At 44.3% G+C, this 16,476-nt stretch overlaps 1 protein-coding gene across 1 annotated transcript; it reads left to right on the top strand.

The window, feature by feature from the left end:
• The first annotated feature begins 6,921 nt into the window (after window positions 1-6,921).
• Window positions 6,922-16,200, top strand: LOC143973755 (resistin-like beta). The gene is made up of 5 exons (XM_077474599.1): window positions 6,922-6,981; window positions 7,535-7,700; window positions 9,221-9,358; window positions 12,526-12,603; window positions 15,879-16,200. Exons 1-5 carry the CDS (start codon window positions 6,922-6,924, stop codon window positions 16,010-16,012), a joined length of 576 nt encoding a protein of 191 aa, XP_077330725.1. The 3' UTR covers window positions 16,013-16,200.
• Window positions 16,201-16,476: the final 276 nt, after the last annotated feature.

Here is a 16,476-nt window from a genome sequence, read left to right on the forward strand (position 1 = left end):
TTATAGGGGGAATATCAGTCCCTGTCACCATTTAGAGAATTATAACTACTATCTCATTGGTAGTAATTTAGGGAATTGTCTGTGCCCTAATAGGAGGTTAATTGTAGTGCACTATTGTTTGACACATTTATCACCTATTCACGGTGTCAGATCACCATTAGAATGGTTGCAGCTTACCGTATTTATCAGCTTATAACACGCGCCGGCGTATAACACGCACCCCAAGTTTAGGAGGGAAGTAGGAATAAAATTGACATTTAAATGCCCATCAATGCAGCCGTATCAGTGTTATTTGCAGCCTTGTCAGTGTCATTTGCAGCCTTGTCAGTGTCATTTGTAGCCTTGTCAGTCATTTACAGCCTTGTCAGTCATTTGTAGCCTTGTCAGTGTCATTTGCAGCCTTGTCAGTCATTTGCAGCCTTGTCAGTCATTTGTAGCCTTGTTAGTGTCATTTGCAGCCTTGTCAGTGTCATTTGCAGCCTTGTCAGTTATTTGCAGCCTTGTCAGTGTCATTTGCAGCCTTGCATTGTAGCCTTGTTAGTGTTATTTGTAGGCTTGTCAGTGTCATTTGTAGCCTTGTCAGTCATTTGCAGCCTTGTCAGTGTCATTTGCAGCCTTGTCAGTGTCATTTGTAGCCTTGTCAGTCATTTACAGCCTTGTCAGTCATTTGTAGCCTTGTCAGTGTCATTTGCAGCCTTGTCAGTGTCATTTGCAGCCTTGTCAGTCATTTGCAGCCTTGTCAGTCATTTGTAGCCTTGTCAGTGTCATTTGCAGCCTTGTCAGTGTCATTTGCAGCCTTGTCAGTTATTTGCAGCCTTGTCAGTGTCATTTGCAGCCTTGCCAGTGTCATTTGCAGCCTTGTCAGTTATTTGCAGCCTTGTCAGTGTCATTTGCAGCCTTGCATTGTAGCCTTGTTAGTGTTATTTGTAGGCTTGTCAGTGTCATTTGTAGCCTTGTCAGTCATTTGCAGCCTTGTCAGTGTCATTTGTAGCCTTGACAGTGTCATTTGCAGCCTTGTCAGTGTCATTTGCAGCCTTGCATTGCAGCCGTGTCAGTGTCATTTGTAGCCTTGTCAGTGTCATTTGTAGCCTTTGTAGCCTTGTCAGTCATTTGCAGCCTTGTCAGTGTCATTTGCAACCTTGTCAGTGTCATTTGTAGCCTTGTCAGTCATTTGCAGCCTTGTCAGTGTCATTTGTAGCCTTGTCAGTCATTTGCAGCCTTGTCAGTGTCATTTGTAGCCTTTGTAGCCTTGTCAGTCATTTGCAGCCTTGTCAGTGTCATTTGCAGCCTTGTCAGTGTCATTTGTAGCCTTGTCAGTCATTTGCAGCCTTGTCAGTGTCATTTGTAGCCTTGTCAGTCATTTGCAGCCTTGTCAGTGTCATTTGCGGCCTTGTCAGTGTCATTTGTAGCCTTGTCAGTGTCATTTGCAGCCTTGTCAGTGATTTGCAGCCTTGTCAGTGTCATTTGCAGACTTGCCTTTTAAAAATGGCGCCGCCGAGATACAGAGCGACTGTCCTGTGTATCTCGGCGGCGCTCGGTAGCTCTCGGCCGTTCTCATCGGCTTTCGGATATTTTCAGCTATTTTTCAGCAGCTGCACTCAGCAGTTCCAGAAGGGGCGAGCCGAAAACCGCCAAAAACGGCAGAGAAGTTGACAATCGGTGGGAGATTGGCGTATAAGACGCACCCACAATTTTCCCCTGATTTTAAGGGGAAAAAAGTGCGTGTTATACATCGATAAATATGGTAATTATTTAGTTATCTTTTATTAGACATGTGCACAATGGAAAATTTTGTTTGGTTTCGGTTCGTTGTCATTCGTAAAATACATCATTTCGTTCTGTTATATTCGTTATGTTACATGAATACGTTTTCGGATAATTTGTTATTATTCGTAGAGTGTCGATATTCGTTATACTGAATCTCGAATACTGTCAAATTAATTCGTTATATGCGCTATAATTTCGTCGTATTCATTGGAATTCAATATGTATGTATGTGTGTGTAGACATTGGTGATAATGATTCGTAGTTTGGAAAGTCGTTTGTTTATTGAATCTTTTAACACACAATGACAACGTCTCTTCTCCTCGGCTCAAATACAATACAGCACCCTTCCAACTCATCTGATTGGACTATAAGATTTACTTTGAGCTGACCTTTTGTTTCATTAGATCTTTAAAGAATTACCGAATCATGTCGAATTCATTCGTTATATCCGCTATAATTTCTTTCGTATTAGTTGGAATTCGTTATTTTTTTATTTGGACATTCGGATGCATCCGAATGTCCGAAAGAGGCAAAATTCGGCCGAATTTCAATTTGTTACGAAACATATTGCACAAGCCTATCTTTTATTAATCACATTAATTTGAATATTCATATCAGCGCTTTAGTATATTTTCTCACAACATCTATGTAGCGCACTACCCCCTTAGGAGCTTCTAATTTAGTTAATCTGCCAACACCTCTACCGCCATACACACCACTCCCGAGAAACCGCAACAGTCCATCTTTAGGGTTTTCTTATTCTTGATTTTTTTGGCATTAAACTTGGGAGGAGGATTTCTTAATAGGCCCTCCTGCTGCTTTTAGATTTTTCACTTGATTGCTGTGCTAAAGAGCCACTCTGAACAACTCTTTGGTGATGGACTTCGGTAGAGTTGTAAACAGTCACTCTGAATAACTCTCTGGTGATGGACTTCGGTAGAGTTGTAAACAGCCACTCTGAATAACTCTTTGGTGATGGACTTTGGTAAAGTTGTAAACAGTCACTCTGAATAACTCTTTGGTGATGGACTTCGGTAGAGTTGTAAAGAATCACTCTGAATAACTCTTTGGTGATGGACTTCGGTAGAGTTGTAAAGAATCACTCTGAATAACTCTTTGGTGATGGACTTCGGTAGAGTTGTAAAGAATCACTCTGAATAACTCTTTGGTGATGGACTTCGGTAGAGTTGTAAAGAGTCACTCTGAATAACTCTTTGGTGATGGACTTCGGTAGAGTTGTAAACAGTCACTCTGAACAACTCTTTGGTGATGGACTTTGGTAGAGTTGTAAACAGTCACTCTGAATAACTCTCTGGTGATGGACTTCGGTAGAGTTGTAAAGAGTCACTCTGAATAACTCTTTGGTGATGGACTTCGGTAGAGTTGTAAAGAATCACTCTGAATAACTCTTTGGTGATGGACTTCGGTAGAGTTGTAAACAGTCACTCTGAATAACTCTCTGGTGATGGACTTCGGTAGAGTTGTAAACAGCCACTCTGAATAACTCTTTGGTGATGGACTTTGGTAAAGTTGTAAACAGTCACTCTGAATAACTCTTTGGTGATGGACTTCGGTAGAGTTGTAAAGAATCACTCTGAATAACTCTTTGGTGATGGACTTCGGTAGAGTTGTAAAGAATCACTCTGAATAACTCTTTGGTGATGGACTTCGGTAGAGTTGTAAAGAATCACTCTGAATAACTCTTTGGTGATGGACTTCGGTAGAGTTGTAAAGAGTCACTCTGAATAACTCTTTGGTGATGGACTTCGGTAGAGTTGTAAAGAGTCACTCTGAATAACTCTTTGGTGATGGACTTCGGTAAAGTTGTAAACAGTCACTCTAAATAACTCTTTGGTGATGGACTTTGGTAAAGTTGTAAACAGTCACTCTGAATAACTCTTTGGTGATGGACTTCGGTAGAGTTGTAAAGAATCACTCTGAATAACTCTTTGGTGATGGACTTCGGTAGAGTTGTAAAGAATCACTCTGAATAACTCTTTGGTGATGGACTTCGGTAGAGTTGTAAAGAATCACTCTGAATAACTCTTTGGTGATGGACTTCGGTAGAGTTGTAAAGAATCACTCTGAATAACTCTTTGGTGATGGACTTCGGTAGAGTCGTAAAGAGTCACTCTGAATAACTCTTTGGTGATGGACTTCGGTAGAGTTGTAAACAGTCACTCTGAACAACTCTTTGGTGATGGACTTTGGTAGAGTTGTAAACAGTCACTCTGAATAACTCTTTGGTGATGGACTTCGGTAGAGTTGTAAAGAATCACTCTGAATAACTCTTTGGTGATGGACTTTGGTAGAGTTGTAAACAGCCACTCTGAATAACTCTTTGGTGATGGACTTCGGTAGAGTTGTAAAGAGTCACTCTGAATAACTCTTTGGTGATGGACTTTGGTAGAGTTGTAAACAGCCACTCTGAATAACTCTTTGGTGATGGACTTCGGTAGAGTTGTAAAGAGTCACTCTGAATAACTCTTTGGTGATGGACTTTGGTAGAGTTGTAAACAGCCACTCTGAATAACTCTTTGGTGATGGACTTCGGTAGAGTTGAAAAGAGCCACTCTGAATAACTCTTTGGTGATGGACTTCGGTAGAGTTGAAAAGAGTCACTCTGAATAACTCTTTGGTGATGGACTTTGGTAGAGTTGTAAAGAGTCACTCTGAATAACTCTTTGGTGATGGACTTCGGTAGAGTTGTAAAGAGTCACTCTGAATAACTCTTTGGTGATGGACTTCGGTAGAGTTGTAAAGAATCACTCTGAATAACTCTTTGGTGATGGACTTCGGTAGAGTTGGAGAGAGCCACTCTGAATAACTCTTCAAATATATTCCCAGAAATAAAATAGGCTTGATGATATGGAGTCACTCTGAATAACTCTTTACCCTGAGGCCTTTTCTTTTAGAACGTTACTGCATCCCCGGGCCTACTTTCTGCTCTACCTCCACCTGTTGACTGCTACTTCAATTAGTACAGCACTCCCAATTTAAACAAAGGGCACCACTCTGAATAGTCCCCTCTGCCTGACTGAATTGCCCTGGGTGTGGAACCTAAGCCACAGGCCATCACCACCTATTTGCATGACTCCTGTTCCAGCATCCCTCAGTCTTTGGAAGTATTGTTTCCCTGGATTTCCACTCACATGTCCTCCCGATCAACAGTCCATGTTCCAGTCACAGAAAGTCGATCACCCAGTCTTTGTTGTCTGCTTAGTTGTTACTTCCTTCTGATGACTCCTCCATCTCTCCTCTCTGCATGGTGTGTTCCCCTCCCCACAAGGAGGGGGACACCCAGGCTACCACCAGCTACTCCATGCTGCTTTTTTCCATCCCCACCAGACTAGAGAACCTCTGGAAGCATGTGACCCCAGCTTATATGCGAGCCCTCCCCTCTGCCAATACAAATTAATGATTGGTCAGAGCTCCACACTGCCTGCGACACGGGTCTCAAGTCCAACCGCTCTTCCAGAACAATTCCACTGAAAGCAGGGGTGGTATCCCTTGGAACAGAGATACAGGTGACCACACCTCCCACTACACTGACACTCCCACTCCCCAGATCAAAACATCCAGGCCTGTCTGGAGTCACAGGCCTGGCTAAATTTGCCTGACTCTGGGTCCTGTCAGTGAAAAACACTCACAGATCACCTACCTTTTGGTAGTGACTTTTACATCTATAATACTCAAACTCTAAAACCTGTGCTCCTCAAAAAACAGAGGTTAAAAAAAAAAAAAAAAACTTTGAAGATCTAAAAAATCTGAAAAAAGTAATGAAAAACTCAAAAGTCTGAAGTCATCATTAAAAACTTGATAATCTGAGGTCATCAAAATCTTTAAAGTCTGAGGTAATCCAAACCTTGAAAATCTGGAAGTCATCAAAGACTAAAAAAAAAATCAGTGGTCATCAAAAACCCGAGGTAATAACAAGAACTTGAAAATCTGAGGTCATTAAAAACGAAAGAATCAGTGATAATCAAAAACTCTAAAATCTGAGGTCATCAAATACTTGAAAATCTGTGGTCATCATAAACTCAAAAACCTGAGGTCATCAACATTTTTAAAAATCTGAGGTCATCAACTCAAAAATCTGAGGTCATTAAAAACTTGATAATTTGAGGTCATCAAAAATTTTAAAAGTCTGAGGTAATCACACATTAGAAAATCTGAGGTCATCAAAAACCTGAAAATCCGAAGTCTTCAAAAAATCCCCCCAAAAAAACAACCATGATCATAAATTTAGCACTCATTGAGACTATTAGGAGAAACACTTAGCAGTTTGCGAGTAATAGAAAATCTTGATCATGATCACCGAGCTGTTGGAATCCCAGTGATCAGTTCACATTTCTCAAACAACATCCCATTTTCACGACCCAGAACTGGAGTGACTATCAGAGATCTCCAAAACACAGATTTCTTTGGGAACCACCACAGATTTTTAGAACCACCAGAGACTAACAGAGATTGTTATGTATCTTTAGCAATCGAAAGAAACCATAAAAAGGGGTGGGAGAGACCCTTGGAGATCCCCACAGTTCCTCAGAGATCTCTTCAGATTGTTAGAGACCTTTGAAGACTAACAACGTTTCCCAAAGATTATTAGATACCCCACAGTTCCTCAGAGACCTCTGGTAACCACCAAAGATCTCTAAAGATCCTCAGACTCCCTGAAGGCCAACACAGATCTCCTCAGAGACCACCATAAATCCCCACAGATTCTCAGAACCACCAGAGATTCATAGAGATTCCAATATATCTTTAGAGATCCAAAGAGACCAACAATTATTATCACCACAGATCCTCAGAGACCCTAGAGCAGCCTTTCTCAACCTTTTCAACTCAGAGGAACCCTTGAAATAGTTCTCTGGTCTCAGGGAACCCCCTGCTAAAAATTAGAAATCTACAACAATAGATAAAAAGATCAATGGTGTGAGTGGGAACTTATCTAAGAGGCAGAAATTGCCCAATGCTGAAGGAACCCCTACAACCTCTGGAGGAACCCTGGTTGAGAATCACTGCCCTAGAGACTAACACAAATCTCCTCAGAGACCACAATGGCGACTCCCCTCGTCCCGCCAACAGATTCTCAGAACCATCAGAGACTAACAAAGACTGCCACATAGCCTTAGAGATCCAAAAAGACCAACAATGGCGGCCAGAGATCCTAAGAGACCCCCAGAGGTTGATACAGAAGCCACAGAAAACATAGTACTGTGTGATCAGCAGGATTAGTAAAAAAAAGAAAGCTGTAGAATCCAAAAGATTTGCAGCTGATAACAAACAAAAAAATAACAACTTTCTAATAGAATCCTCATAAATCAGAAGAACGGGGAGATGGTGTGAGAATGACATTCAGGCTATACATCTTCTGTAATATCCTTTATCACGTAGGCCCCTTTCTCCAAATAACCATGTCATGAGCTCCTACATGAGAGTATGAATTACATATATGTTTATTGTGCTCTATAACACAACCCCCCCCCCCCCCCCCCCCACCCAGAGGAAGCAGAAGGTGAGTCGGCCAACTGGCTTGCACCCTGCACAGTCCTATTTTCCATCACAATATATCAACCAGTCAGGTTAATAACGATGTTGGAGTGTTTTTTGTTCTACCCAAGTTAACAAAAGCCAAATATTTGCAGCCAAAACAAAAATTCCATAGAATTATGTTGCAACCTGTACAATCAATGAGGTCTCCTCTGAAATGTCAGCTCTGTTGGGAGATGATATCTCAGAGATTACATATTATATCTTCTTTCAGGAAAATCTCTGGCTGAAAAGTGGCTGGGTGGCTGGACTCCAGCAGGGGAAGGTTAATGAGGAGGAGGATTCCTTCCCTGCTGTGATTGGTGGAAGGTCGGTCCCCATCAGGTATATAAGTGTCTCCTCACCTTCAGGTCATGTAGAATTTCTTCCATATCCATCAGGTAAGTGTTATGGGGGTAGGAAGGCTCAGTCCTTAATGGGGGTATTTTTATATTACTGAGATAATGATGATCTAATGGGTTACTACACCGTATATAGAGCTCAGGGGGCATTTACTAAAGGAGTGGAGCATGGTCCCTCTTCCAATAACCCCCATTACTATCTATATAGGAGGATCTATGGGACATCACACCAGAAGTAAATGGAGGGGATAAATTCCTTTTCTGTAATCTTCTCAAATATATTCAGAAGGTATAAAACTAAATTTATAAAGTTTCTCCAGACTTATCCAGTTTACTCCACCTTAAAGTTGGTGACATCAACTATTTTCAGTGGAGGAAGCCGGAGGAGGAACGTTCCTCAAGCTTGTGTTACCCCGTTCCATTTATTTTTTATTCTTAATGCAATTTGGCTGCTTGTTTAACTTTTTTCCTTCATTTACATTTCAAGTTCCCAGTGAAATGTCTCCTCATTGGGGATGGAACAGGGAAAATGTATCAGTAAAATGTAGGGCTGTTACTGATTAAAAATTTTGTGTTAGATTAATAGATTTTTTTTTAAATCGATTAGTCAACTAATTTCGATTAATTATTATGCACATACAGATCCAACTACTTTTAGCTGATCTCCTTGTATTGAAACTCTGCATTAGTCAGTGGTAAATGTGGTATACACTATATATACAACCACCCGACACTAGTTCTTTCTACAATCCATGACTTAACTTCACAGTTCACACAAACGTTTTAAATTCAAACTGTAGCACTGACGTAAGTCATTTTTTTCCACAGTAGCGTCACAATCCCTCCACCTCCAGCCTAACTAATCACTCTCACCTTATGGTATGGTCCCCTGTGCAAACAGGTGGTCATGCAAGCGGGTATCAAAAGGGTTAACACGGACCATAAACTTCTCTCACAATCTCAGGTCATGGGTAGAAAGAAGAGATCGAAGTGCTCACCGCTTAAGTATAAGATTTAATTTTTGTGTTCAAACACAAACTACTCACATGAAGATGATAAAAACACAGCATGTAAAGCCGACAATCGTGTTAGTTCCGTAGGGCAGCAGCGGGTGGCGTCATGCGTAGCTCCTCCCCCATACACGTTATGTTCAATCAGAAACTTCAATGTCACCGGACTCCTCCCCCCTTCCCTTCGTTAGCAGACGGAGGCACTTGGGGAAGGAGGGATGAGTCCGGTGACGTCACCGGATCTCCGGTGGAACTCCCTGAAGACCCAGGAAGTTGGCAGAGAGGTGAGTGGCGATCAAAAGAATTTTGATCGATCAAAAAAATTAACAATTAATTGAGGAATTAATCTTTAGTTTTCACAGCCCTAGTAAAATGAGTTGTCATTCCTAGAACCCCGTTCCTGGTGTAGACGGATGTTGGGATTCCTTGTGATGTCATACTTGGTGTCGCGGTTGTCGGCTGTATTTGTATAATGAATAGTTATTTGTGCAGTTTGTGGTAGCAATGAGGTTCTCCGCACATAATGTCACCTGTCTCCGTCCCTCTCAGGTGTTCCTGGACTCTGGAAGATGAAGCTTCTGCTTTGTTTCTTTCTTCTGTCTGCAGTCACAGCAGAAACCAGTACCTGTGTCGGGGAATGTTGTCAGAAAGATGTCGTCTCCCTCACCAACCTCATGAAATCTATGGGTAGGTCCCATTCCGCTGACTTGTGGTCTTTCCATCTGCTATATATGTCTGATCACTGCATGCTTATGAATCAGTCTGCATCTCCAACAAGTTCCCATATTGTTTCCTCAGGACAGATCCAATCTTTGGTAAATTGTTGCTTAGTTTCCGATTCATTTGTTAAAGTGGTTGCAAAGGCTCAAGGATTTTTACCTTCATACATTCTATGCAGGAAGGTAAAAATCTTCTCTGTGCAGCCCCCTTTAATACTTACCTGAGCCCGATCTTCCTCCAGCGCTGTACATGGAAGCTTCGGCTCTCCGTGGACCCTCCCTCCACATTGGCTGAGAGAGCAGTGGGCACCATTGGCTCCTGCTGCTTTCAATCACAGCCAGTGAGCCAATGAGGAGAGAGAGGGACAGGGCCAAGCTGCAGCTCTATGTGAGAATGGACATGCAGAGCAGTGGCTCAGGAGTGAGCCTGTGTGGGGGCATTCAGCAGGAGTGCTGGCAGGGGACTCGAGAAGAGGAGGATCGGGGCTTCTCCAGGTAAGTATAACAGGTTTGTTATTTTAATGTAAAAAAGTCAGAAGCTTTAATATCAGCCCAAAGTATGAATTATAATCATATTTCACTTGTATACCTTACTGCATTTATTGCAATATGTTTCCATTTCTAATTTGAAATACATTTTTCAAATTCAAAAATATTTTCGGATTCAAATTCTGATAATTTGTTCCGTTATTTTTTATTTTGGATTTGTTGATTGGTTACTATTGTGATTGGAAAATTTGGATGCATCCGAAGCTCTGAATAACTAAGATTTTGAAATGAAACGAATCGCACATGTCTATTGGGTAGCATAGGCTGGGGTTGGCACTGGCAGATGTTATCTTGTTCAAGTGTCATCTTGAAGAAGTACCAGGAGCCCTTTAGCTCAGGCACAAAAAGAAAAATGGGCAACACACCATGGGTGACCCTTATATGAAGCCCTCGCTGGGCCCCACCAATCCTGACAACCTAAGAGCCATCTAGTTGTTCCTGTTTCCCTTCAAACTTCTAGAATGCCTCGTCTACACCCGCCTGAGATACCCCCTCACTGACAACAACCTTCTTCACCCCCTTCAGTCTAAATTCTACCCAAAACAACTGCTTTACTATGTATTAACTCAATGGTCACTACTCTGTACTCTTGTTGTTAGACCTCTGCGCTGCCTTTAATACAGTTGACCACCTTCTCCTTCTCTTCAGAAAATTGAATTCTCTTGGTCTCCGTGGTTCTTTGCTTGTTCTCCTCTAAACTATCTGAATACACCTTTAGCATAACAATTCCTCACACTCAATCTATTTAAAACTGAGCTTGTGATATTTCCCCTCCCCCGACTTCTCTGTTGTGGTCAGTGGCACAACCATCGGTCCCCCCCTCATTCCACGGGATACGAGGTGTGTTCCTGGACTCTGACCTCCTCTTTCAGCCCCACATCCAATCATTGTCCAAATCTTGCCAACTTCACCCCTCTAACCCATCCTAATCAATGACATTGCAAATCTACGAATTCACTCCCTAGTTATCTCTCACCTTGATTTGCAACTCCCTCCTCAATGGATTACTTTTATATAGACTATCCCCCTCTGTGCATCAAGATTGCCACTGCCAGACTCATCCACCTTACCATCCGTTTAATATCCACCATTGGCTTCCATTCGGTGTCCTGCACCCCTCTCTGCCAGTCCCTCCACTGGCCTCCATTCACTGTCCTCCACCCCTCTCTACCAATCCCTCCACTGGCCTCCATTCACTGTCCTCCACCCCTCTCCACCAATCCATACACTGGTTTCCATTCAGTGTCCTCCATTCCTCTCCACCAATCCCTCCACTGATCTCCATTCAGTATCCTCCACTCCTCTCCACCAATCCATACACTGGTTTCCATTCAGTGTCCTCCACTCCTCTCCACCAATCCCTACGCTGGTTTCCATTCAATGTTGTCCAACCACCTTTACTAATCCCTCCACTGGCCTCCATTCAGTGTCTTCCACCCCCCTCTGTCAATCCCTCCACTGGTCTCCATTCAGTAGTCTCCACCCCTCTCTACCAATCCCTCCACTGGCCTCCATTCAGTGTCCTCCAACCCCCTCTACCAATCCCACCACTGGTTTCCATTCAGTGTCCTCCACCCTTCTCTGCCAATCTCTCCACTGGCCTCCATTCAGTGTCCTCCACCCTCTCTGTCAATCCCTCCACTGGCCTCCATTCAGTGTCCTCCACCCCCCCTCTGTCAATCCCTCCACTGGCCTCCATTCATTGTCCTCCTCCCCTCTCTGCCAATCCCTCCACTGGTCTCCATTCAGTGTCCTCCACCCCCCTCTGCCAGTCCCTCCACTGGTTTCCCTTCAGTGTCCTCCACCCCTCTCTACCAATCCCTCCACTGGCCTCCATTCAGTGTCCTCCACCCCCCTCTGTCAATCCCTCCACTGGCCTATATTCAGTGTCCTACACCCCCCTCTGCCAGTCCCTCCACTGGTTTCCCTTCAGTGTCCTCCACTCCCCCTCTACCAATCCCTCCACTGGCCTATATTCAGTGTCCTCCACCCCTCTCTACCAATCCCTCCATTCCATTCAGTGTCCTCCACTCCTCTCTGCCAATCCCTCCACTGGCCTCCATTCAGTGTCCTCCACCCCTCTCTGCCAATCCCTTCACTGGCCTCTGCTCAGTGACCCCCACTTCTCTCTGATAATCCCCCCAGTGGCCTATGCTTTGTGTCCTCCACCTATCTCTGATAACCCCTCCACTGGCCTCATTGTTCCCAGCTATCTATGAGGATTCCAGGGCCTCTCCTATATTTTATGGAGCAGAGGAGAAGAGGTGGCATTTTGTAGTCCATTCCTAGAGTGACAACTCTGCTCCTCCGTAGATACAGTACAGTGAGTGGTCACCCTAGTACAGGAAATTTGTTACCACCAGGATCACCAGGTGAAAATAAAGGAAAAAATGAAATAAGAAAACAAATGGATGTGTGAATATACTTTAATCATTTAAGTCCCAACCACTGATCTCCACCAGACATGATAACAGTGAGCAAAATGATATGCGATTTGTTTCTGCAGATGTGAACAGGTTGTGTATAATATTACATGTCGGTAGCCATTTTTGCTCCTCATCAGGTCCCTCATATCTTCTCTTCCAGCTTCTACAATCCTGGAGAACACTAAACTTGATTGCTATGACCACAAAACGAATGGAGCATACTCTACATGTCCTCCAGGTACATGATCACAAGAACTCGAAGAGAGCTCAGTATTGGTGCGAGGGTGACAATTGAGTGTTTGTTGACCCTGACATTAAGGGGGCTTTGATCTGCTCATTGTATACTTCAGATCAACCATAAGATCCTAGAGACTGCGCACAATCTGAGAGTAGAAGTTATAACCAAGGTTTACACATGTGGGTATGTTGCCCTTTACATTATGGGGCAATTGTTCTTCATATGCCTCAGTCCAGATCAACTATGAGGTCCTAGAGATCTCAGACCAACTGAGAGAAGACGTTACCTCCAAGGTTTACATTTGTGGGTGTGTTGGCCTTTACGTTATGGGGACTTTGATCTGCTTAAAGTATACTTCAGTCAAATTCAACTATGGGGTCCTAGGGATCCCAAAAGAAACCCCAGACAAATAGGTTGGTTGTAGAGTAGAAGATTCCTCACTAAGAATGATATGTAAGGAACCATCAACCCGTCCTCTGTACTGCCAGTACTTGCCACCAGAGTCCCCCTACAGACAAGTGAACAGGAGAGTTTTCCTCTCGTCCCTGTTATGGCCCCTTAGGAAAGCTCTGAACATCCCAATTCTAATTCCAGTTCATTTGTATTGGCATTGGATCCGGGGCAGCATCAGGCTCTCGGACGTTAAGATCCCTGAGGGGTTGCCTTATTCAAATAGTTGTCATTGTCACCAAATCATCATAAAAGTGGAAGAATGAAAGGATGAAGGGTCTCATTGTCTCTGCGCAAGTGAGCAAAATACCTCCAGTGTGCTCATGGGATTATTGTTGGTAAACTGTCCTCACTGAGCAGACAGCCTTCTCTATCCCAAATAAATGGCTCTATCTACTCATACCAGGTGTATAAAATGGCTGCCACACAGCCTCCTCTATTCAGGAGAAATTACTTCACCTCCTACCCTTACCGGATGCATAAAGATGGCTGCCATATGGCCTTCACTGTAGATGACTGACACATGGCCTTCACTGTAGATGACTGACACATGGCCTTCACTGTAGATGACTGACACATGGCCGCCTCTGTAGATGACTGACACATGGCCTCCTCTGTAGATGACTGACACATGGCCTCCTCTGTAGATGACTGATACATGGCCTCCTCTGTAGATGGATGACACATGGCCTCCTCTGTAGATGACTGATACATGGCCTCCTCTGTAGATGACTGACACATGGCCACCTCTGTAGATGACTGACACATGGCCTCCTCTGTAGATGACTGACACATGGCCTCCTCTGTAGATGACTGACACATGGCCTCCTCTGTAGATGACTGACACATGGCCTCCTCTGTAGATGACCGTAACATGGCCTCTTCTGTAGATGACTGACACAGCCTCCTCTGTAGATGACTGACACATGACCTCCTCTGTAGATGACTGACACATGGCCTCCTCTGTAGATGACTGACACATGGCCTCCTCTGTAGATGACTGACACATGGCCTCCACTGTAGATGACTGACACATGGCCTCCTCTGTAGATGACTGACATGCGGCCTCCTCTGTAGATGACTGACACATGACCTCCTCTGTAGATGACTGACACATGGCCTCCTCTGTAGATGACTGACACATGGCCTCCACTGTAGATGACTGACACATGGCCTCCTCTGTAGATGACTGACATGCGGCCTCCTCTGTAGATGACTGACACATGACCTCCTCTGTAGATGACTGACACATGGCCTCCTCTGTAGATGACTGACATGCGGCCTCCTCTGTAGATGACTGACACATGACCTCCTCTGTAGATGACTGACATGCGGCCTCCTCTGTAGATGACTGACATGCGGCCTCCTCTGTAGATGACTGACATGCGGCCTCCTCTGTAGATGACTGACACATGGCCTCCTCTGTAGATGACTGACACATGACCTCCTCTGTAGATGACTGACACATGGCCTCCTCTGTAGATGACTGACACATGGCCTCCTCTGTAGATGGATGACACATGACCTCCTCTGTAGATGGATGACACATGACCTCCTCTGTAGATGGATGACACATGACCTCCTCTGTAGATGACTGACACATGGCCTCCTCTGTAGATGACTGACACATGGCCTCCTCTGTAGATGACTGACACATGGCCTCCTCTGTAGATGACTGACACATGGCCTCCTCTGTAGATGGGTGACACATGGCCTCCTCTGTAGATGACCGTAACATGGCCTCCTCTGTAGATGACTGACACATGGCCTCCTCTGTAGATGGGTGACACATGGCCTCCTCTGTAGATGACTGACACATGGCCTCCTCTGTAGATGACTGACACATGGCCTCCTCTGTAGATGACTGACACATGACCTCCTCTGTAGATGACTGACACATGGCCTCCTCTGTAGATGACTGACACATGGCCTCCTCTGTAGATGGATGACACATGACCTCCTCTGTAGATGGATGACACATGACCTCCTCTGTAGATGGATGACACATGACCTCCTCTGTAGATGACTGACACATGGCCTCCTCTGTAGATGACTGACACATGGCCTCCTCTGTAGATGACTGACACATGGCCTCCTCTGTAGATGACTGACACATGGCCTCCTCTGTAGATGGGTGACACATGGCCTCCTCTGTAGATGACCGTAACATGGCCTCCTCTGTAGATGACTGACACATGGCCTCCTCTGTAGATGACTGACACATGGCCTCCTCTGTAGATGGGTGACACATGGCCTCCTCTGTAGATGACTGACACATGGCCTCCTCTGTAGATGACTGACACATGGCCTCCTCTGTAGATGACTGACACATGGCCTCCTCTGTAGATGACTGACACATGGCCTCCTCTGTAGATGACTGACACATGGTCTCCTCCACCCAAGAGAAGTGACTCCGCTTACCCACACCTTTTGTACAAAGATGGTCAAAGTACAATTTCTAGCTAAGGAGTAAAGGTGTGGGGGGGGGGGGTACTGTTGGGTTACAGTTACTAGGAGCAAGCTTCAAACTTGGTGTTTGGTTTCGCTGACAATGTGGATTTGCTCATCTGCACAAAGATCAAATGTATCCATGGATGAAGAACGTGACACCCGGCGAGCTCTTCCTTCACACAGGGACCACTTCCACTCATCCCAGCAGAACAGAGTGGGAGCAGCCTAAGAAATGACAGAGGAGTGCTGGAAATTTATAGAAGGATATTTTTGGGGTACACCTTGGGGGTCCCAAATATCGGCATAGTGTATATACAGTATGTATTATTGAACGATGATGATATGTCATCACTGCCTCTTCTCTATTCATGCAGAGTACAGCACCACGGGGTGTGCCTGCGGGTTTGGATGCGGCTCGTGGGACATCCAGTCTGAGAGAAGTTGCCACTGTCAGTGCGCCTTTACGGACTGGACAACAGCCCGATGCTGCAGGCTCAAATCTAAGTAGAGTCTGACCACCAGAGGGCGACACTCAGAGATGGGAGTGACACTACTCAATCATTTCTTCTATCACAATCCGCTTCAATTAAAATATGCAAATAATGATGGAGGAGACGGGTATCCACTCTCCATGGCCAGGAGAGAATGGACCAGAGAGTCCAATTATAAAAGGTTGAACATTTATATTTTGTGATTTTTTTTTTTGTGACAAATAAAGTTTTTCTGAAACGTTTGTTCTATTGCTTTAACCTAAACCCGGACGCTGGAGAAGGATCTTTCCTCGGGTTGATTGTTATAGATTGGGGGTGTACTGAGGGGGAACAGGGACAAGAAAGGCACAACACATCACAAGGTATCTCTCCCCATTGGATGTCCTTAAGAATCAACCAGCATGCTGGCTAATTATCACAAAATCCTCAAAGTTTCTCAATCTGGAGAAAAGGTAGTGGGCAAAAAAACACACACACATAC

The sequence above is a fragment of the Lithobates pipiens genome, unplaced genomic scaffold, assembly GCF_037356315.1.
Source record: "Lithobates pipiens isolate NorthernLeopardFrog02 unplaced genomic scaffold, aLitPip1_a1.2 Scaffold_95, whole genome shotgun sequence".
In the NCBI taxonomy this organism is placed as follows: Eukaryota; Metazoa; Chordata; class Amphibia; order Anura; family Ranidae; genus Lithobates; species Lithobates pipiens.